At 43.3% G+C, this 21827-nt stretch overlaps 1 protein-coding gene and 1 non-coding gene across 3 annotated transcripts in view; one reads left to right on the top strand and one right to left on the bottom strand.

Moving 5' to 3' along the window:
• Positions 1-314: 314 nt before the first annotated feature.
• trnap-ugg (transfer RNA proline (anticodon UGG)) lies at positions 315-386 on the top strand. Its single transcript has one exon. It is a non-coding gene; the product is annotated as a tRNA-Pro (tRNA).
• Positions 387-1763: 1377 nt separating this feature from the next.
• The window catches only part of lrp5 (low density lipoprotein receptor-related protein 5), a 112478-nt gene continuing 92414 nt past the window's right edge, over positions 1764-21827 (bottom strand). For both annotated transcript variants that reach the window (XM_049574395.1, XM_049574396.1), the window contains 11 exons: positions 19416-19612; positions 18855-19060; positions 18533-18723; positions 15779-15988; positions 15501-15626; positions 14732-14968; positions 11915-12025; positions 11582-11821; positions 11343-11485; positions 11133-11230; positions 1764-6744 (listed from right to left, as the gene is read on the bottom strand). In XM_049574395.1, coding sequence (XP_049430352.1) covers positions 6420-6744; positions 11133-11230; positions 11343-11485; positions 11582-11821; positions 11915-12025; positions 14732-14968; positions 15501-15626; positions 15779-15988; positions 18533-18723; positions 18855-19060; positions 19416-19612 — 2084 coding nt within the window. In that variant the 3' untranslated portion in view covers positions 1764-6419. The remainder of the gene's footprint in view (positions 6745-11132; positions 11231-11342; positions 11486-11581; positions 11822-11914; positions 12026-14731; positions 14969-15500; positions 15627-15778; positions 15989-18532; positions 18724-18854; positions 19061-19415; positions 19613-21827) is intronic.

Here is a 21827-nt window from a genome sequence, read left to right as displayed (position 1 = left end):
GGCAATAAGACAGAGAAAAAAACATGGATATGTAATATAGGTAATATGCAAGTTATAGTGCAAAGAAGACTGTAGGTAGTAGTGGGAATGAGGGTAGTGCAAAAGTAAAGGCAATGCGCATAAGAAGACCAACATAATATCATTCCGAGATGCAGCGCGATGTACAGAACAGTGTATAATCTAGAGATGTTAAGTTAAAATCCAATATCGTGCAATATTTAGTGCCGCCAGCAGATGTCATCATAATACCACATAACCAACAGGAACTTGTCTTGTTCTTTCAATAGCCAACCGGTTTTCCCTGCGTTCACAGTGGCTCGTTGGTCTAGGGGTATGATTCTCGCTTTGGGTGCGAGAGGTCCCGGGTTCAAATCCCGGACGAGCCCATGTTTTGGAAGGTATGTAATATGCATGCAAAACATCTTTTGGACCTCAGAGCTGTGGGTCGAGCTCATATCTGTCCAGCTCTACTGACACAAACTGTCACACAAACTGTAACACAATCTGGCACTTGTGTTTACAGCAGCAAAATTTAATTTTTTTGTGTACAATTTTATAGTTATTATACATTTGCAATTAGTTATTATCATTGTACATTTTGCCTGTATTAATTTCTATGATTATTTCTTTGATAGAAATAACACCATATTGTCCTATTTTTGCATCTATTATTGACCACTTTGCATCTGCATACTAGTACCCCAACTGATACCACTAATACAACTGCTCTCTACAACCACTTTTGTAGCAGCTACTGATACTAATGCTATTATGTACCAAAATTGGTAGTCAAATACAACTTATTTGTTAGTTTATGTGGTTCCATGCTTCCATGTTGTTTACACCAAATCCAGACTCATCAGACCAGGCAATGTTTTCCCTATCCTCTGTTGTCCAATTTCGGTGAGCTCGTGCAAATTGTAGCCTGTTGTTAGCTGACAGGAGTGGCACCCGGCGTGGTCTTCTGCTGCTGTAGCCCATCTGCTTCAAGGTTTGACGTGATCGTTGACAAGATGGTCTTCTGCAGACCATGGTTGTAATGAGTTGTTATTGGGGTTACTGCTGCCTTTCTATCATCTTGATCCAGTCTGGCCATTCTCCTCTCACCTCTGGCGTCAACAAGGCATTGTCGCCCAGAGAACTGCTGCTCACTGGATATTTTCTCTTTTTGAGACCATCCTCTGTAAACCCTAAAGATGGTTGTGCTTGAAAATCCCAGTAGATCAACAGTTCCTGAAATAGTCAGACCAGCCTGTCTGGCAACAACCATGCCACATTCAAAGTCACTTAAATCACCTTTCTTCCCCGTTCTCATGCCCGGGTTTAAACTTGAGCAGGTTGTCCTGACCATGTCTACATGACTAAATGCATTGAGTTGCTGCCTCACGATTGGCTGATTAGCTATTAAAATCACTGACAGGTGAAGTGAATAACATTAATCATTTTGTAACAATGCAATGTTCTGCTGGGAAACCTTTGGTCCTAGCACTCATGTGGATGCCAATTGACGTGCTCCACCCACCAAAACACTGTTGCAGACCAAGTACCCCCCTCATGGCAATGGCATGGCAGCTACTGGCAGTATGGCATGGCAGTAGTCCCCCCCCCCAACTAGCAGGATACACTATGTACCATGCCAAAAAAAAAAAGCTCAGGAATGGCCCAAGGAATGTGTCACAGCTCAACGTGTCAACCTGGCCTCCAAATGAACATATACATAAGCTGTATAAAGTAAAGCTGACACAGACACAACAAAATTCCTTAAAATAGAACCTTTATTATATAAAAATGCTTTTGATACAAAAAATGTCACAAGTGTAAATTACACAAAGCATTTTTAACTGAGACAACAAATACAGGTTTTTAAAGGAGTTTTACTGACACAGTGGTTTGAGGCGGGGCCTACAGCCCTTTATATAAATGAGTTGTGCTGCTCAGAGAGTTCCCACTGACACATACAGACATGACTTCAGCTATGTTATCTGGAAATCCATCTCCAGCCAGTCACCGCACTGCAGCTGTGATGTCACCTGGCAGGAGATGGATTCATCAGGAAACAACAACAAGCTTACTGCTAGTTCTTAAAGTTCCCCACCTCCCAGAACGTCCCTACAACTTCTCTATCCGAAAACTATACTGTCTACTCAGCTAACACAGATAAACCTCTGCTAGGCACACACGGACTGTTCATGTGTACAGTCACCTCTGCTAGGTGCTTGGAGGACTAAAGAGAAATGTCCCTGCCTGAAGCTTTGTTAGCATTACACTATTGAATGACATGAGAATATCCCGTGGGCACACACGTTGCTGTAATACAAAGAGGGCAGCAAGGCCGGCTCAGAGGAAGCTCAGTGTGTTCTCTTCTGATGACATGGCACACTATGCTAGAACTCACTGACAATAAAACCATTCCCCAACTCTTGTAAGCCTGAGCTAAAGTTGATTTATACTGCTATAACACCACAGCTGAGGTGAAAAACCAAAACTTTCCCCCTCTTCTTTTTTTATTTATTTATTTATTCCCAAGGAAATAATAACATCTATTTTCTTCTGTAAGTGAACAATATGTCTTTCCACTTTTTATGGCAAGGTCTTGTGTTGGTATTAGTATAACAATAAGTGCTGGACAAACACTAGACCACAACAGCACATCATGAGAATCACTGAGCTTCTATCTGAGTGGGCCTCAGAGGTGGGAGAATAACAACGAAAACACACTGACACACTGCATGAATTGGAAAAAGCTGTAATGCCCCGATAGCGCCCCCTAGGGGCTACAGTGTTCAGTAGACCCATGATCCAGACGTTTTGGACAGAACCAACACTTACATGATGCTGCTGCCCTTAAAGCCATAAAGGTAGTGGGACCAAATGTAGAGTCTGTCCCAAGAGATGATATCTTAAGACTGACTTTACACTAAAAACACTTTGAGTTAGTAAATTATTTCAAATCCTGTAGGCCAAACAAAATTCTGATGTTGTGACACTGCCTTGTACTCACGTCTGGACTTGTCATTTAAAAAGACTTAATTGCGTGGGGCAGTCTGGATTTGAATTCATCTTTTCTTTAATCAGAAGGGGATCATGTTCAAACTTAAACATGGTGTTTAGTTGCTTTTTAAAATCAAAGGTGTTCATCTTCTCAGGATGTGGCTGTGGCTCAGAGGTAGAACGGGTCGTCCACTCATCGGAAGATCAGCAGTTTGATCCCCAACTCTGCCAGTCTGCATGTCGAAGTATGCTTGAGCAAGATACTGAACCCCATATTGCTCCTGATGGCTGTTCCATCAGTGTGACTTGGGGTTTGTCGTGGTGACATTTCTTATCATCAGCAGGGTTCACTGGTCAGATTCACTGTATTGGAGGAGGTGAGCAACTGCACAACTCAAGGCCTCAGTATGCTTCAAACCACATGCTTGTTGGACTGTCTAATAGTGTGTGCGCTTGTTTTCCTACAGCTGTGGCACAATTCCACAAGCAGTGATGACAAATAGCGAGGGAGGAACATACCTCTTAAATGGAAGGGACAACATTTTAAAGAAGAGGCGTCACCATAAACAAATAATAGATGGGTCAGAGTTTATTTTGTTGGCAAGACAACAATGCCAGAGAGAGAAATGTTAGTAGTAGCATGATGTATTGTACTCCACTAATTAGGGCTTAAGGGATTTTCACACCGTCATGTGGTAACTCGCCACCTCCAGTCATTTCAGTGAGGGGAAGGCAGCAGAGGGGAAGCCGTTTCCAACTTGGCAGTTGCTGCCTGGCTTTGGCCGATCAAGTAGCAAGCATCATGGAGGCAGAAAGAAGACAAGATTTAGGAGCTGATAACGTTGGGGTCTTATCAGGTCAACCAGAAAAAAAACAGGGCCTGGGATAACATTTCTACCAAAATTTCAGATGACTGGTAAATTTTCCAAATATGTAGACATCTTTGGTAATTTCAGTGATTCCGTTGTCTTGCTACAGTATGCAGCTACAAGCTGGCTTGCATTTCTGCTGGTGTTTAACACCTGTCTGTCATTGCAGCTATGGACCCTGGCATGGCAGCGGCAACCGTGTTAAAAATGCTTTGCTTTTTGGAGGAACTCTCTTGCAGATCAGTGGTTGATAGAGTGGTTACTGCACGGTGTTGTGAAGACAGCGCAAGGCTGTAACGGCACTATTGAGTTATTGTTGTGTTTGTATCAGCCATGTGGTCGAGGTAGGTGTACACGCCACACTTTTGCCCAGTGGACATAGCTACTGTGATGTCAACCATTGGTTTGTGGACTCCAGTTTTGCAGCCTCGAGTTCGCCATTTCAGCCATCACCATCTTGGTTTTTTAGAAGCAGAAGACACCATGTTTGGTTGACAGGCTGGCGCTGTGTGGAGCAAGGGGTGGATCTGACTGAGAAGATGAGGACACTATCAGCTTGTCACACGCCCTTAGTTGTGCGTAACTTTAAGCCTTAATAAAATGTAAACAGTTGAGTTACATAAAAATTCACCCCCAATACAGTTGTGATGAAAGGGGAAATTAGCTATAGAGAGCAAAACTGTTTTTGTACCAGGCTGTAAACATGTTTATTTCTACTGTTAAGTTGGGCATTTCAGCATGGGGGTCTATGGGGACTGAGTAGCTTCTGGAGCCAGCCTCAAGAGGCCGTTCAAAGAACTGCAGTTTTTGGTACCTTGGTGTCGCTGCTTGCTTTTGCCACATGAATAGAGTGGGGCATCCTGGGTATATGCCAGCTGAGACACCTTTAAATGGTGTGCAGACTCCACCTACTTGACCCCCCACAGACACGCCACTTATGTGATGGCCAGGTGTGTAGAGGCATGGAGGTAGGCCAGGTCACCACATCGAGACCACAGAAACACAAAAAAAGAGCTCTTGAAGAGAGATGTGGGAAGATGTATTTGAAGCATACTGAGACCTTCAGCTGATTCCTGGAACAGCTCTGAATATAATGCCTCAGCTGGAACTCTTTCACTTTTCTATTTCCAAAAAGACTCCTTCAAACCAAACATGGCAACTGACACAGAAACATACATAATGATCTACACACAAACAGAAATACAAATAACAAAAGTCGCTATAAGAATAATTTGTTATTAACTGTATAATAGCTTCATGATCTACTGTCAGTATGAGAGTGGTACTTTTGGGCTTTCTGTGTAATTATAAGTCATAGTAACTGATAGAGTATGTACACAATAGCAGCAAACATACTTTTGGTAAACGGGATGATGAGGGTGAAGAAGATGTGATGGAAGAGGTTCAGATTCACAATGAAAAGCGTTCACTTCTCACAACTCAATCACTGACTTCATTACACATACTATGTACAATAGCTTTACACGTTGATATTCATTTGGTATGTTGTTGTCACACGGTGATTTCATGGGACAAAGGGGGGACTGTTGGCAGATCAGTCTTTGTCTCTGGGTTGACTTCAAAAAAGCCCCAGATTCAACTACACACTATTCACAATTTGAAATGTGAGGGACACAATTTCAACACAATGTACAAAAGATTTCACACTTTGATCTTGGCCCTGTTCCATCCATCCCTCAGTCATTCATACACATTAATTCAGTCAGCATCTACAAATTGATCTGATTTCCTACATCAAGCCGAACATTCACATGTACTCATGTACACACCCATTCATCATTCACTCATGCATACATCCACTCACCTATCTGTCGTGTGTTTCTCTTGGAGTGGTGGATCAGCCAGCGTGAATAAAATAGTAAAATAATTCCTCTCTGATTTATTTTTGTTCATATTATTTTAACACTATATACAGTCCTGCCGTTGGTCTGCCAACAAGGGCGCCGTGAGGCAGAAGACAAATGGTGTGAGGCTTTCACACAACAGCCGTGCCTACTGCTAACTCTCTCTTGTTCAATGCTGAAGAGTTTCAGGGAGGGCAAGAGCAGCATGGGGCGAGGAGTTACTGTATATTCGGACAGATGGAAGTCTCAAAAATTTGTAGTCAAGAAGTGGCCCGACAAAGGAAGTTTTTTTTCCCTTTAGATGGAATGAGAATGTAAGAGGGAGCTGCTGGCTGTATTCACTCATCTCTTTTTGTGCCCTGCAGCGAGGCAGGGAGGGCCTCAAACCTTCAACCTGCCATGACTGAGTGAATGTTAGAGCAGGAAACATGGAAGACAGACATACAACTGATCAGATGATGGTCACCCTGAGAGCTCCAAGATGACTGGAATGATGAAAGGACCAATGTGGGACAGAGGGACCTTGAACAAGGCACTTGAGCCTAACCAGCTGATATAAAGCAGCACGTGTGAGCCGGTCAGGGCTGGAAGTTGGCACATGAGTTCTTTCCCTGGTAAAGCGGCCCAGATGAGGCCAGTTCTTATAGCAAGTGGACTGCATCCTTCCTTACAGGGCTCCGGGGCTGCTGGAGGGTCACGAGGAGTCGGTGCAGGGCGAGGGAGGAGGCGGGCACAAGTGGAAGTAAGAGCGCTCGGTGGAAGGGGAGGGCGGGCAGCTCTCCTCAGCTGACAGGTACTGGGAGCGGGGGGTCGGAGGTGGAGGGTAGGGGTCCGAGTCTGAGTTAAGGTCCATGTAGTACTTGTTGTGTTTGCCGTGGCTGCCGTGGCCCGAGGCCTTCCAGCGGCCTGCTGATGACGCCAGCCCAGCCGGTGGGTGATGAGGGGTGTAGTCGCTGTCGCAGACGTCAGTGCTGCATGGAGTAGTAGGTGGAGCTGCACCACGGACTGGGTGATAGGGTCTGATGGGGAGGAAATACAGAGTTTGTCTAGATAAGGGTTCATGTTCAATCCCATTGCCATTCATCTTCAGGGTATCTCACATTCCATTATTTTCCAGACTTTTCAGACCATATTTGACATCTCAGTACAAAAAGCTAATGTTTATCATGTAAATAACTGGTTTTAAAATCGAACTGTTAACATTATACTATTATAATGTTTACTATTATATTGCCAAACAATTGCCAGAAGATTGTAGCTACTGTAGCTCATACAAATCCATTAACACCAAACCCTGACAAGTTCATCTCTGCCCAAAGAAGAAGTAAAGTAACTGGTGCAACCTATACTGATATTATTTCCCCTAAACATATTAAGTAAAAGATATTATACCATGGTCTGGGTGAATACTGATTCTGATTGGCTACAAGATGTCCATTAAAAACTGATAAGGGACACCTAATACATATTAGTATCTGTTATCTGTTTACAAATAATTTCCACCACGAGTGTCGTCCGTCAGTGCTTCATCCTCAGATCACCACAGTAGGGAGACTGCAACACACCCTGCGGGTACTACACTGCCCCTCTGAACTTAAGCAATCATTTCACATCTCATCTGCTATTTAACTGGCTACTTCAGCCTGCGGCCCACAGTAATATTACACAGTAATGTTACACACAGCGTGACGCTTGTTCGTGAAAATCTTGATATTTATTGGGGACAATGACACGGCTGGATTGCTGGCTAGCCTTGTTGTTAAACATACTGTAAAATTAGATTTACTGTTTGTCAACTGTATGCAATGTTATTGAGTCTGAATCTTGCTAGCATAATGTTAGCTTTCTGGCTAATAGCTGAGCCAAAGGGTTCCATGAGCTGGGCAGACTAGACTATCTCCCATTGTTAGTGATAATGGACACCTTGTCAGGCATTATCCCTTATATTGTTGTGTCTATTGGGGACCCAAGATTAGTGTCACCAGGTCAGTATCTGACCAAATGTCTCCCCTTCTGTTTCTGAGATATGACTTGGAGTAATGGCCATAAAAGTGTTTTTGCAGAGCATTATGATGTCCATCTCACAGTGTTCAATGCGACGTACCCTAGGTCACAGTTACCTTTGACCTATGACCACCTAAATCTAATCAGTTCATTGTTGAGTCCAAGTGGATGTTTGTGCCAAATTTTAAGAAATTCCCTCAAGGCGTTCTTAAGATATCGTGTTCTTAATTGTAAACTGAGACTACCAAGGAGCACCACAGAACGCCACAGGAGATCTTTTCTACTTGTGGCCATCAAACTGTATAACTCCTGCCCCTTCTGTAGGGAGGAGAGCTGAAACAGAAGACACTGACAACGATATAAGCCTACATTAGGTGCACTAGAACTTAAACATAATGTACAATATTACTTTTCAATATCATGATCACTTGTTAGGGTTGGGTCGGTTCTCGTTAATACCAATTCGGTTCGGTACTCTGTCTTGGACCCTGTCTTTTTTGAGACTGACCAGACCGCATACCCGCGCACCAGTGTAACACAAGACTGCTTGGCATGTATTTTTCACATCACGGGGATTTTTCACCGACGTTTTTACAGTTTTTTCACAAAAACCGGTCCGTTTTTTTTTCTCACACCGACCCAACCCTATCACTTGTCAGTGAAGTAATATTGTTTTCTCAAAATCATGTGCAGCACTACTTCTCAGTCTTATATCATATACAATAGAACATTGATTATCAGGTGCAATCTGCATTTTCCCACCATTTGAGTTCATTTTAGTTACTCTTGTACTTATCTTACTTATGTTGTTACTCTGCTAGACATTGCTTTTTGCTCCTTAAACACTCTTATATTGTATATTGTATATTTTGAAAATTTTGACTGACACTTAAGACTATTGTTTTAAAAACTGGGCCCAGAGTGTGACCCTGAACCCACTGGTTGTTCTGGTTGTTACTGGTTTTGTGAACATTAACTGTTTCTGTAATCTGAAGCGTTCTCTGGCACAAGAATTTCCTTCGGAATAAATAAAGTTATATTGAATGGAACTGAATTGAATTCACGATAATGGGATGTACGCACACACGTACGTACAGACAGACGGACACCCTGAAAACATAATGCCTCTGGCCACAGCATTGAACAGTCATAAAAAATTTAAATAAATTAACTTTCAAGGCATCAGTGTTTATTTACTGTGTCCATGGAAACAATGATGAATGTGCGGCTTTCTCACGCAGAAAACTACGTCACTGCACAGCTTCTAAATATTCAAGCTCAATATCTGACTTTAACTCAATAACGTCCATGATTTGGTCATGGATGTTCAGATTTGATTTAGTTATAAGGCACTTGGGTCACACAGTATATTTCTTTTTTTTTTTTTATAATTTTTTATTTAGAAAGAGCACTTTCAAATGGCAATGTCATAATCAGGTAAAATAATCAGCATAAAACATATATATACAATGACATTATCAAATAAGTAGTCACAGATCATCTGAGTGTATCTCCATATAGCTCTTTCAGATGTTTTTGAGCCTTTATGTAAACATTAAGTGTGAATTATTTACAAGAACACGGGGGGCCTTCACATTGGAGAGGTATAGAAACAGAATATCAGTACATCCATATAACAAAATAAAAAGTTCAGGTTAAAGGTCACAAAAAATTACCTAGGTCAATACAACACTGTTTGCCTGACCTTTTCCAATAATTTAAGAGAAGTCTGGTCTTATAGGTTTAACATACTCAGTCCATTTGCTCCAAATTTTGTAAAATCTATCTTTCTGGACTTGAAGGGAATATGACAGCCGCTCCATTATGTAAATTTCATAAATAATGTCTATCCATCCATCTATAGTGGGTAAGTGGGGTTTGAGCCAATTTCTCGTAATAACTTTTTTGCTTCCAGCCAGGAGAATTAGAACCAACTTTTTATCGTTATTTCTCCATCCGTCAAATTGAATATCTCCCATATAAACTGTATCCATAGTAAAAGGAATATTGACTCCAAATATATTGTTAATATGTTTATGGATTTCTTGCCAATAAGGAACAATGACTGGGCAGTTCCAGAAAACATGATAATGATTGGCGTCGTCCATCCCACATTGTCTCCAGCAGCTGGAACCCCCTCCCCCATGTCTCTTTTGTAAAGGTGTAATAAAAAACCTAGCAACGTTTTTCCAACAGAATTCACGCCAATTAGTGGAGCAAGTTGAAGAGTCCATTGTATGAGACATATTCTTTTCCAAGCATCCTCTGTTATAATCAAATTGCCTTCTTTTTCCCACTTTTCTTTTATATACCACGTATTTCCTGATTTGGGATGGAGTACATCTTTATATAGTTTAGAGATAATCTTAGTACACGGAGATTCTGATACTGACAAAAGAATTTTCAGAATTCCTGTTTCTACTTTACCTACATTTGGTCTCAGATTCTGGTTGAAATAGTTTCTAACTTGGAGATATCTATAGAAATCCTTTTGCTCAAGATTGTATCTCTTCTTTAAGAATTCAAAACTATGGAATGTCCCCTCCTTAGTAAATGAGTAATAGTTTGTTAGGCCTTTAGCAGCCCATTTTTTAAATCTGCCATCAGATCTGTTTGGAATAAAGTCAGTGTCATAGGCACACCATCGCAGTAGTTTAATTGAGTCATTTAAATTACAAGTTTTTACAATTTCCTGCCAGGTTTTCAATAATATATTTAACCAAGGGTTGGTTATGTTCAATTGTTTATTTAAAAGTTCATTATCTGCAATAGTAGCTTCAATAGGTATCCCTTCTAGTCACACAGTATATTTCTTCCATTGCTTTTAATGACATTCAGCTTGCTCTGGTCCAAACTCTCTCAAGCAGTGATGACATTTTGGCTGCGCTGGCTGCTTGCTCCAAACACCATAAATAACACTCTGCTTATATGATCAATTTATTTCTAGAAATTCTTAATTTCATATTTTAGAAAATAGAACAGGGGCAATAGTCTGGAAAAAGAATATTTTTCTATACTCCCTTTTAATTTTTATGTATCCAGACCAGGAAATTACTGAAATCAATTACCATACTTTTCTACACTACATGGTCTCAATTGTGCATCATTTAAGACACATTCCTACAAAATTATGCCTCACATTTTTCATGTCTTTTAAAAATTTAGGATCGTCACTAAAATTTAAAATGAAGTTGTGTAGTAATGAGCAAACTTTGACTGAACAGCATAGGTTTGCAATGTCCTTGCAGTGGGCTGTAAGATATTAGAAGAGATATATAGCAGGACATATAAAAGCAGCAAAGCCCAACATTAAACTAACAATGGGCCAACCCTTGATGCAGTTTTGTCAGCTGTTTGCTGGTGAGATGGAACTGGTCTATGTGAGACAGTGAGTGTGCGTTACCTGTATGATCTGGTGGTGGACGGACTGTTGGAGGAGTAGAAGATCTCTGTGTTGTAGAGAGAGCGGTCAGTAGCTGGGGACGGAGGAGGGTTCAGGATCTACAAACAGAAAATATATGTGTTATCTGACTGTGATCAGGAAACAGCTGACAGCATGCACACAGTGTGTGTGTGTGTGTGTGTGTGTGTGTGTGTGTGTGTGTGTGTGGACCTGAGGATAGAAGGCTCCCTTGGTGGATGATGAGCTGCTGGATGAGGCTCCAGTCACGTGGTTCCTGTCATAGAGAGGGGCTCCACTGCTGCTGCTGCCCATCAGACTCACTGAACTCATCATAGACTTCCCACAGGAAATACCTGCACACAGTGTTAGACATTTTACTAACACCATTGCAAATGAGTCATGTTTTAAGTACAGCAATAACACCACTGCTGCCATGTGGCTGATCTGACCTTGGAAGGTGCCATGCTGAGAGCTGCTGGGGGCGATGAAATTGAGGGGCACATGGGGTGTACCACTGATGTACTCGTGGGGAAAAGTTCCACTGGGGCCTTTGTAGCGTCGACACACCACACGCTGACACACGAAATAAGCTCCTCCGATCACAAAGACGAGCAGGATGATGCAAATGACTGGAACGATGGTGTTAGGCCCAGTGTTAGGGATGCCACTGGAGGGGGGAGACACATACTCTGCACATGGAAAATACAAAGATACAAAGTCAGGGAAAAGTTTTCAAGTACTTAACCAGAAATACAGTATGCTGTATTTTTAAATGGTTTTACCACAGGCAAGCTCATCTGATCCGTCAGGGCAGTCTGAGTAGTTATCACACTGTTGTTTCTTTGTGATGCACTGGTTGTCACCACAGCGGAACTGGTTGGGAGGGCAGATGGCTGGAGGAGAGCAAGAAAGAGGAGGACACACAGAGATGGAGATGCTTGTCAGTTTCTTATTAATAATAAGTTCTGGTTGGATGGTATGAATAAAAATGAATAAAAACTAGGGCTTCATTTAACAGCAGGGAAACAATACATATACTGTGCAACTGTCAACCACATATGGGTACTTCACAAACGTCAAGACCACGCCCCTTTTTGGGTGGTAGAAAACTGATTATCTGAAAGATAGACGTCAATGCAATCTGATGTGTTTAGATTATAATTTTGACACGTTTGTATGCATTTAATTCTTGTTTTATGAATATTACTAACAGTGCTGGGGATAACGCGTTACAGTAATATATTACATTTTAGCAGTAACAAAGTAATATAGCACATTACCAACAGAATTTCGGGTAATATTATTGCATTTACACTGCTCCACTTCTGCCGACAGTGTGCCGACAGAAAAAAACATCTCCCAAAGGTTGTTGTGTGTTGTCACATCACTACCTTATTAATTCAGCCTATGGTCACTATAGACTACATCATAGAAGGGTGCCGGTGATCAGCACATCTGGGTCATGCTGTACTATAAGTTATCATGTTCAGTGTGTTTCCATTAATATAATGACGTACAGCATATCCCATTTTGCTTTGTGTCTTAAAGCTCCCTGAAGACAGCAGGGATAAGGAGCTGGCCTCTGGTACGTTTTTTTCCTCATCCCAGTGATCAGCACATCTGGGTGATGTTAGTATATGTTGGATGTGTTTCCATTCACATCCTCTAAAACTGCGGATCACGCCAGCACACCATTCCATTCTTACGCATAACTCTCAGGTGCTGCTGTACCTGACGGGCACACCGGGAGCTGGCAGATGGGTTTTCCAGCTCCATACTATTAGTTTGCACTCGTCATAGTGACTGACTCATACGCCATTCTGTTTGTTGTGCGAACCTCATTATTAGTTTATTGTGTTTCATATCATAGGCCCACAAATATTTATCTATATCTCAGACATTGATCTATTCAAGGCTTTTCATGTATTTAAAAAGGTCTAGGCTATTTAATCGGTCTATATATTCTTTTGGTTTTTTTTTTTCACTTTACTACAAAGTGGTAACAACTGTATGTGAATGCATGAATGGGTCAGACCTGGTCAGCACTGGATTGGAAATGAACTGTAATAAACTGGATCCTCTGTGCTTAGATTACCTGCTGTGAAACAACATGACCCTCATCCATTTAAAATCAACAGTAGTTCCTCTGCAGCCATTTTGGTCAAAGTAACGCAAAAGTAGTGTCAAAAGTAACTTATTACTCTATACAGGGTGTAATGGTGTGGTGTGGCGCAGGGTGGCGAACCCCACGCAGAGCTAGTTTCGAGCAGCGCAACCCGAGGAGCGCTCAGTTTGGTAGTTTGGCAGACCCAGGTGCGCTGAGATGGGTGTGGCGGTGCAGCAGGGGGAGGTGTCGACAGATCCAGCTTGGCGCAGTGACAGTTTCATGCCAAAAGGCTTCGCCAAAGGTGCGCTAAAAGCTCGCCAGCTGAAACCACGTCTACTGTCAGCGCAGGGGGAACGCAGCTGGTGTAAGCCGAAGTTTGGTTGACCCGACAGTGCGCACACGTCACCAAAACCTCACAGGCAGGTTTCCAGAATATCAGGCACATTAACGATGCAATAAATACCCAAAAAACCACTATTCAATGCAACTATCTGCAATCAGCACATAAATGTATCTCTATACCGACTGTCCCGTCACATCTGATGTCAGATCAAAGGGGACTGGCACTGTTTTAACGTTTGGCAGCGTAATGGAAACCCAACCTGATTTGATTAACACAGCTGCAAACTAATGAGTTCACATCCCTCTCAGCCAACCACAAACAGCCACAGCATCAGATAGGGAGTATATATTCAGCATCTGTCATCTTAGAAAAGTCAAAAGAAAAGAAAGAGAGTGAGACTGCGAGAGAGAAAGAGAGAGCGCGTGCACGAGAGAAACGCAACATTGATTTACAGTTGTGGTGACCTCCTCCCAGGCTACCTTTGCATCATCAGCCTGTGGAGGTCTGCTCACAGTTCCGTATATTCGGACACTGCAAGCTTGGACCTCCCGGACCAAAACATCAGTTTCCTCCTGGGAGAAGTTTGGCCGTCTGACGCTGCTGCTTTCTTCTGCCATGGCGAATTGAGTAAACTCTCATTACGCCTTCGCGTGGCGCATTTAAGGGCGAGGAGAGGGGCTCATTTGATTGGTGTGATGTGTGTAAAACCCACTCCACGCCTTCTCTCCTCCCTCTTTCTGACTTGAGCAGGTAGGAGGGACGGAGGTCGGAAAGACGAGTAGCTGCGCCAGCACGCACAGTGTGCCAAACTTGCAAAATCCGCCTGGCCACACCCAGTTGGCGAAGCGCTTGAGGGACAGTAATCCTTTACACCTACGCAGTCTGAACTTTAAGTCTGTCCTTATGAAGAGAAAACTGAAAGATGGTTAGAAAGGGAGGCTGAGAGCTCCACAGACTGTTTTAATTCTGTACTGGATAAAATAAAATCTATAAAAGTACTGTGTTTTAGGAATACTTGAATTCTGCTGATTCAGAACTTTATTTCTCTGTATTGGTCATAGAACCACAAAAGGGATGGTGTAACTGCTAAAAGGTACATGTCAACAGAGCTACTGTTCACAGTTTCAGTGTGTTCAAGTGTGAGCCTACTTTCACAATCCTGTTCATCAGAGTGATCTGCGCAGTCCGGTTCACCATTGCAGCGCCTTTGAGCATCGATGCAACCTCCTTTATCACACTGGAACTGAAAGGCTGAGCAGACGGGGCAGTTCTCTTCATCACTGCTGTCATCACATTCAGGGAAACCATCACAACGCCAAGCCATAGGAATACAGTCGATCTCTCCTGTGGAGCACGTGAACTGCTCTGTGGAGCAGGTGGGAGGCTCTGACAGTGAGAAAGAGAGAGAGAGAGAAAGAGAGAGAGAGAGAGAGAGAGAGAGAGAGAGAGAGAGAGAGAGAGAGGAGGCAACATATGTTCATAGTGTGGAGGAGGAGAGAAGAGGACAAAAGGACAAAGAGGGAGAAGCTGTGAGATGAAAGGTGTGAACACTGAGTTTCACAGAGACCGAAGCCTTCAGTGTGTGAGTATCCTGGCACAGTCAGACTGTCCACCTGGTGAAATGTACTCATGTGGTGTAGCCAAAAACAGAGCAGACAGGAAACAGAGTGGTCTGGGCTGTAAACAAAAACTGTGGGAGCTAGCGTGGCTAGCATGCTAACAATAGCAGTCCACAAAGTTGTTAATTGGACAATGGAGAGCCTTACAATTTTGTGTGTCAAAGTTTCATCAGACTGGACTCTGCGCCAGGCCAAGGGGGCAGGTCAATTTATGACTAACAGCGATTGTGTTTCACCCATCTCCACATTGAAATGAATGGAGAGACTGCCATAACCCTTTTAGTGTTTTTGTTGCTTACCCCCACAGTGCAGCAGGTCCTGCAATAACACCAGGTGCATGGGACAGGAGCAGCGAGGTGTTCCGTCACCCTTAGCAATGCAGATGTGAGAACAGCCCCCGTTGTCACGGGAACAAGGGTGGGATGCTGGAGAGGAGAAACATTCATTACATCATTACACACTTTCCTGCCAAACCACAACTCAACAAAGCTCCACGAATACAGCCTGCTGCTATAAACTACTCAGTACATGTGGCAGTAAGTAATGTTAAAAGCCAAAGCCAGAAGTCCATCCATACCGAACTCTTGCGGATCCATCTCTTCCACAGCATGGATGGAAGTCAGATATGATATCCGTCCCTGTATGCGTGTGCGTCCATCTCCAGTCAGTTTGTCCACCCTCTCTATCATCTGCTGTTGCCGGTCGATCCAGTACACATGATCTCCTAGGACTGTCAGCCCCATTGGCTGGAGAATGTTGGAATCCTGGAGGACGATGCGATTGGCTCCTGGGGGAGATAGTACAATGTTATATGTCTCTCTGCAGGTCTGCAAGATCATTCTCTGTTGTAGCTGACAGTTTAACTTCACCTAATGTATTCTTTCTGTCTAATATCTCTGTGACAGTCACATCCTCTTGTCAATCTGTCATAAAATGGACTGCTTTAGTCCATGATTGGTCTTTTTAGCATTTAACTTCATGTACAATCATTCAGTCTTTACTGCAATTACAGTACAGCACTGCTCTGATGACAAGACATTTGTTAGCAGCTGACCTGTAATATTTACTCCAATGCCACAGCAGACACAGCTGGACTTGTTTACAGATCTCCTGTAGCAGCTCTACAGAGTGAAGTTCTTCTTTTCACTCTTTGGTAACATTACTGTAAACTTGCCCACAAATGTAGCCTTATATGGCAATTTTATGCTAAGCAATAATGCTCATGATGAAATCTCACAGAGTGCACCTCCTAATAAACAGGTGGAACTCATCAGTTTGAAACAAGCTGTTTAGGTTGTTGAGTTCAGAGAGTTTGGTGAATTCAACTCAGAACTTAACATGAGAAAAACTCATACATATCTTTGACATTTCTTGTTAATTACAGATATTGTTTGAATTTCGATGGCTGTGGTTGGATGAGCCAATGTAAATAAAACAGAGCACAATGGAACACAGGGTTTGTTTGTATATGACCAGAGTCACTGACAAAATCTTTTTAGCCCTTGCACAGATAGACAAAACAGCTCTGCAGTCTGTGTCTGTCTGTGTTATTTGGTCTCAGTTCAACAAATAATATCAATCTGTGTGTGGAATGGCTTCAGTAAATGTCTGTTTTTGGTCATGTTTTCCATGTGGCTGCATGAGGCTATGAATAAGTCATGGGAGTCTGGGGCCTCATTACAGAAAAATATTCCAAGTGCTTGTCCTAACTTAAGTTTCCAAGATACGAAAAATCCTATCTTCCTATTTCAGAAGCAATTTTAATCTTATGGCTGTGTCCTCTCCTATTTCAAACCTCTTATCTTGTCTTAACTTAACTTAAATCCTAATCCTAAATATAATTTTGATTCTTCCAGCTGCACCTCCTGCTCCTGTCATGCCTGCATCTATGTTCAGAATGTGCACAGACTACCTCTATCTTTGATTAGAATGTACTGGTAGGCTAGGCAAGATGGACAAGACATAATATCAACAACTCCCACTTGTCACTGGCTAGCTAGCTTTCTATTATGGACAAAATAATAGACGTTAAGTTTTAGCAATGAGGAGTCAGAGGCACTAATCATGTTGGTGGAAAAGAGGAAGCCCCACCTTTCTAGAAGCTTTCTTCTCAATTATTGAAATTAATTATTAATCCCAACTGATATGAAGCATATATTTAAAGAGGCAACAGATAGGATTCGGGTTGTTTTTTTTTAGCTTAGCGCCACCTAGCGTCAGTGGTGTTGCGTTGCACTGTCGCAACGACCGTGGGGATCAGAGATAATCAATAAAATGCAGGCTGTAAAGCCACCGGTATACCTTTATGTATATGTAGAATGAGAAGGTGCGTGGACACCCAAATAAATGAGTAAAGAGACTAAGCAACAATTATCAGAAGAAAAAACAAATAGTAATGCAAATAATTATACCAGAATGCACAGTATCAGTACAAACAACAGTAGACACAGTGGAATTAAACCAATACACACATGTAAACAGTCACGATTCTAGAATAAACGGTACCTTATGGAAACGACGTTGGAGCTCAAATTGAATGGGAGATAAAGCTCAGTGTTCACTTAGCTGGTTGATGTCTGTCGATAGCTGCCTCCGTGAGAAGAGAACAGAAGGAAGGGGTGGGGGTATCACTGTCAGAGGGCTGCCGTAGAATGGCAACGAAGATGTCAGCTGACCAACACTCGCTACCCGTCCCTGGTTACGGCAATTTGCGATGCTGGCCAGCTAGGAATTACCTAGCAGCCAGTGCAGTACAGTCCTCTCTCGTCTAGCTAACATTTAGCCGTGTTACTTACTGATCCATTAGAAAGAAAGCTAGCTGGACACCGGTGTTGAGGCCTCTTTGGTCACGGAGCTCCCTCCATCTCTTGAACGCCTGACTGAGGTTTACTCTTGTTTTTCCTCTTCTTTTATCACTCTCCTTTTTGCTCTTCTTTGCCTCCTCAGACAGACGTTTTTCCACTTGTCTCCAAACTTTGTCCATCTGCCATTGTGCTCAGGACTCAACTATCTCATGCCCAACTCCTCATAAGGACCAGCTCCAGTCCCTGAGCAAAGCAGATTTTTTTCCGCGAAATTTCAGCACCGATAGCAGAAGCTTATTACAAAGTTTGCAAAGCCACTAATTAACCTATGTAAACGGTGATAGTCTGATTTTTCTGTTGCCTCTTTAAATTTAAATCATCATCATATGGTTTCAGTAGCCTTTTTGTTCTCCATCTTACTGTACAAACTCATGAACAGGCAGATTCACTCCTCACTGAATTTCATTGAATGTTTCTGGACGTTATGTGAGCAGGCATTTGAGTTATTTCTGTTTTCAGTAACTCACCTGTCAGGTCACTACTCTCGATGCGTTTAAGGTCGGCGTCTACCCAGAATAGTTTTCCTAGTTTGTTATCCAGAGCCAGAGCGACTGGTCTGATCAGCCCAGTGGTGAACAGAGACTCTCTCTCTGTCCCATCTAGACTGGCTCCTTCAATCTTAGCTGAGCGTTCTTGCACTGTGGTGAAATACATGTACCTGCAGAGGGAGACACAAACACAGAGGTATGCCATTAAATTCACAGATAAACAGTTCTAATCATCATTTTCCTCCACACACAGAGTACAACATATGTTCATGAAACTTATTTTGTGGAACAGTGAGCTCACCCTTTCTCGGCATTAACCACAATGGCCCGTGGCTTGTCAGTGTCATCCTTCAGGACCACACCCACGGTGTGTCCATCCATCCTCTGGACATTGATGGTGTTGGTTGTCTCACAGGTCCAGTAAATATGGCGACTGTAGGGGTCCAGGCTCAGGTCATGAAGCTGGTTATCTACTGGCTGAACGCTGCTGCTCACTATCATGGAAGACTGGAGGCAAACACAGCAAGGTCACAAGTTCAACATTTGACTCATACTGATATTTAGTCATGGGAAGCTTTACAAACTGCTCCCTGTCTCACTACTGCAGCAGATCTATTAATCTGCATATAACTACAGTGTTTATTTTTCTAGGAAGCTGTATGAAGTCTACCTCAACTTCAAGTTGGCCTACAGCAGAACATTATCTTTAGTGAAGGCGAGGACACATTTAGAGGACACATTTACTGTTGAGTTGATTGTATTTTTACATGATAGCAAGCAGCTGAGTTCAAGGAGATATATGTTGAAGATCTGACACTTGTGTATCAAATGCAGTCAGTGCCTGCATCAGGGTGAATTTTACCATGGCTCCATCATCTCTGGCCCTGCGGATGTTCTGTCGTCCATCCAGCCAGTAGACCAGCCGGTCCAGCGGGTCGTAGCTTACAGCTCGGACGTTCCTCAGGACGTGGATGGGCAGGATGATGTCAGGACTCTGCTCTCCCAAGACCATCCTGCTGATACTGGCCTTCTGACTGAAGAGCAGGAAACTAGAGGGAGCTGTAGACAGAGAGTCAGAAGGGATGCAGGGATGGATGAAGGAATGAAGAGGAGTGAGTACATGGAATGAACAATGTTCACAGGAAGGTCCAAGTTTGCTCAACACATATTGTGAAACACAAAAACCCAGGGTCAAAACACACACAAACACACATCATCCCATCAGAACAGCTGAAACCGCTCTGAATGATGGTCCCAAGAGCTGAGGAAGTGTTGACTGCCTCCACTCTTTGGAAACAACACAAGTATGCTGGCTTCCCCAGCCTGTGTGTGTGTGTGTGTGTGTGTGTGTGTGTGTGTGTGTGTGTGTGTGTGTGTGTGCGTGCTCGCACGCAGATTTTCACATAGTTTGTGTGCTGGCAGTTGAGCAAGAGGCAACTGGGATTAATCCTTTAACCTTTTACTTCAGTCATTTCTGTTCTTGACTCCCAACCAAGCTGCTGAAAAATGAAGCCAACATGCCACAACCTGCAGTTACTCAAATGGCCACTTGAGGCTGTCTCCAGAAGCCAGTCAATCCTCATTCCGACCTATTTCCACCAGATGCGTGTTGGTTGCGTCTCCGCTCTGGCACGGCAGCAGAGCCGATAGGATTCAATTCTAGTCAATGTGTGTGTTTCCAGATCGTGCAGGGCAGGAAGTCGTGCACAGAAACACAATAAAACATCCGGTTAATTTTCAAAATAAAATACACAGTGTTCATGGCGGATCATATTTCCTTGCACTACACCTTGAAAACTACATAATGGGCAGAGGCAGGCCTGAAGTCAACAGGTCAGAGGTTTTCAGACGTCATTTCACCCCGTTGACACCATGGACGAGGAGATATTAATCATGGCAGTGCACCAAGATGTCTTCCATCGGAGCTGCACTGCTCCGCACAGCAAACGCAGCCGGTGGGTATTGATGGACAGCGGAGCACGCAGCGGATAACCAGCGCTGCCGTTCTGCAACGGACACGCATCCAGTGGAAATCCGGCATTAGTCTTGCATAGCCAGATCTATCTAACACTTTGCCATCACTGGAGAAAGGTCTGGCTGAAATCATCATAATAACCCACTGAGGGTGGAAAGGTACTGATTGTTTGTATTTCTTTAAACCAATCACAATCATCAGTTTTGGTCAGTATAGCTAATTTAACCATTCATGACGACTGTACAGGGGTGATTTTTTTTTATAAAACTCATCCATTTAAATTTTATTATGGCTTAGGAAATGGAGGCGTTCCAACACCTCGCTGACCAAGTGACAGACGTGGCGAAAAAACATCCAGACTCCCTGCTCATCATCCTAGGGGTTTTTAACAGAGCAAACCTCTCTCGAGCGTCCCCGATACAAACAGCACATAAAATGCCCCACCAGGGACTCTAACACACTGGACCACTGCTACACAGTTAAAGGACGCTTATTGCTCTGTCCCCTGTGCAGCTTTGGGGCTCTCTGATCACTGTCTGCTCCATCTTATCCTGACCTACAGGCAGAAATTAAAAACTTCTAAGCCTGTAGTAAGGACTATAAGGAAGTGGACTGAGGAGTCAAAGCTGGAGCTACAGGCCTGCTTTGACTGCACAGATTGGAGTGTTTTTGAAGCTGCAGCCACAGACCTAAATGAACTGACTGACACTGTGACATCTTACATGTGACATCAACTTTTGTGAAGATATGTGTGTGCAGACCGAGACAACAACAACAAACCCTCATTCACACCCAAACTCAGGCAGCTGTGCCAGGCCAAGGAGGAGGCCTACAGGAGCAAGGATCGGGCCCTGTACAAGCAGGCCAGAAACAAGCTGACAAAAGAGATCAGGTAGCCAAGAGGGGCTACAGTGAGAAGCTAAAACCCACTGCTTCTCAGTCAACGTCCCTGCGTCAGTTTGGAGAGGCCTGCAGGACATTACCAGCTACAGGAGACCATCCCCCCACCCTGTGGAAAACCTCTGATGAGCAGACGACCTGAACAGCTTCTACTCCAGGTTTGAAAAGGCCCTTTTCACACATTCCAACCACAGAAAGGAATTACCTGCACCCCCAGCTCCCCCTCCCCCCTCTCCTCTATCCCCCCGACCTGCACTAAAGGTCTGTGAAGAGGATGTGTGTCAGCTCTTCCAGAGACAGAAGACCAGGAAGGCTCCGGGACCTGACGGTCTGTCTCCCTCCTGCCTGAGAGTCTGCTCTGACCAGCTGGCCCCTATCTTCACTCGGGTCTTCAACCGA

This window comes from Epinephelus fuscoguttatus, linkage group LG4, assembly GCF_011397635.1.
Source record: "Epinephelus fuscoguttatus linkage group LG4, E.fuscoguttatus.final_Chr_v1".
NCBI classification, from domain to species: Eukaryota; Metazoa; Chordata; class Actinopteri; order Perciformes; family Serranidae; genus Epinephelus; species Epinephelus fuscoguttatus.
The sequence above is the reverse complement of the archived record's forward strand: the minus strand, read 5'-3'. Positions and strand labels throughout refer to the sequence as shown.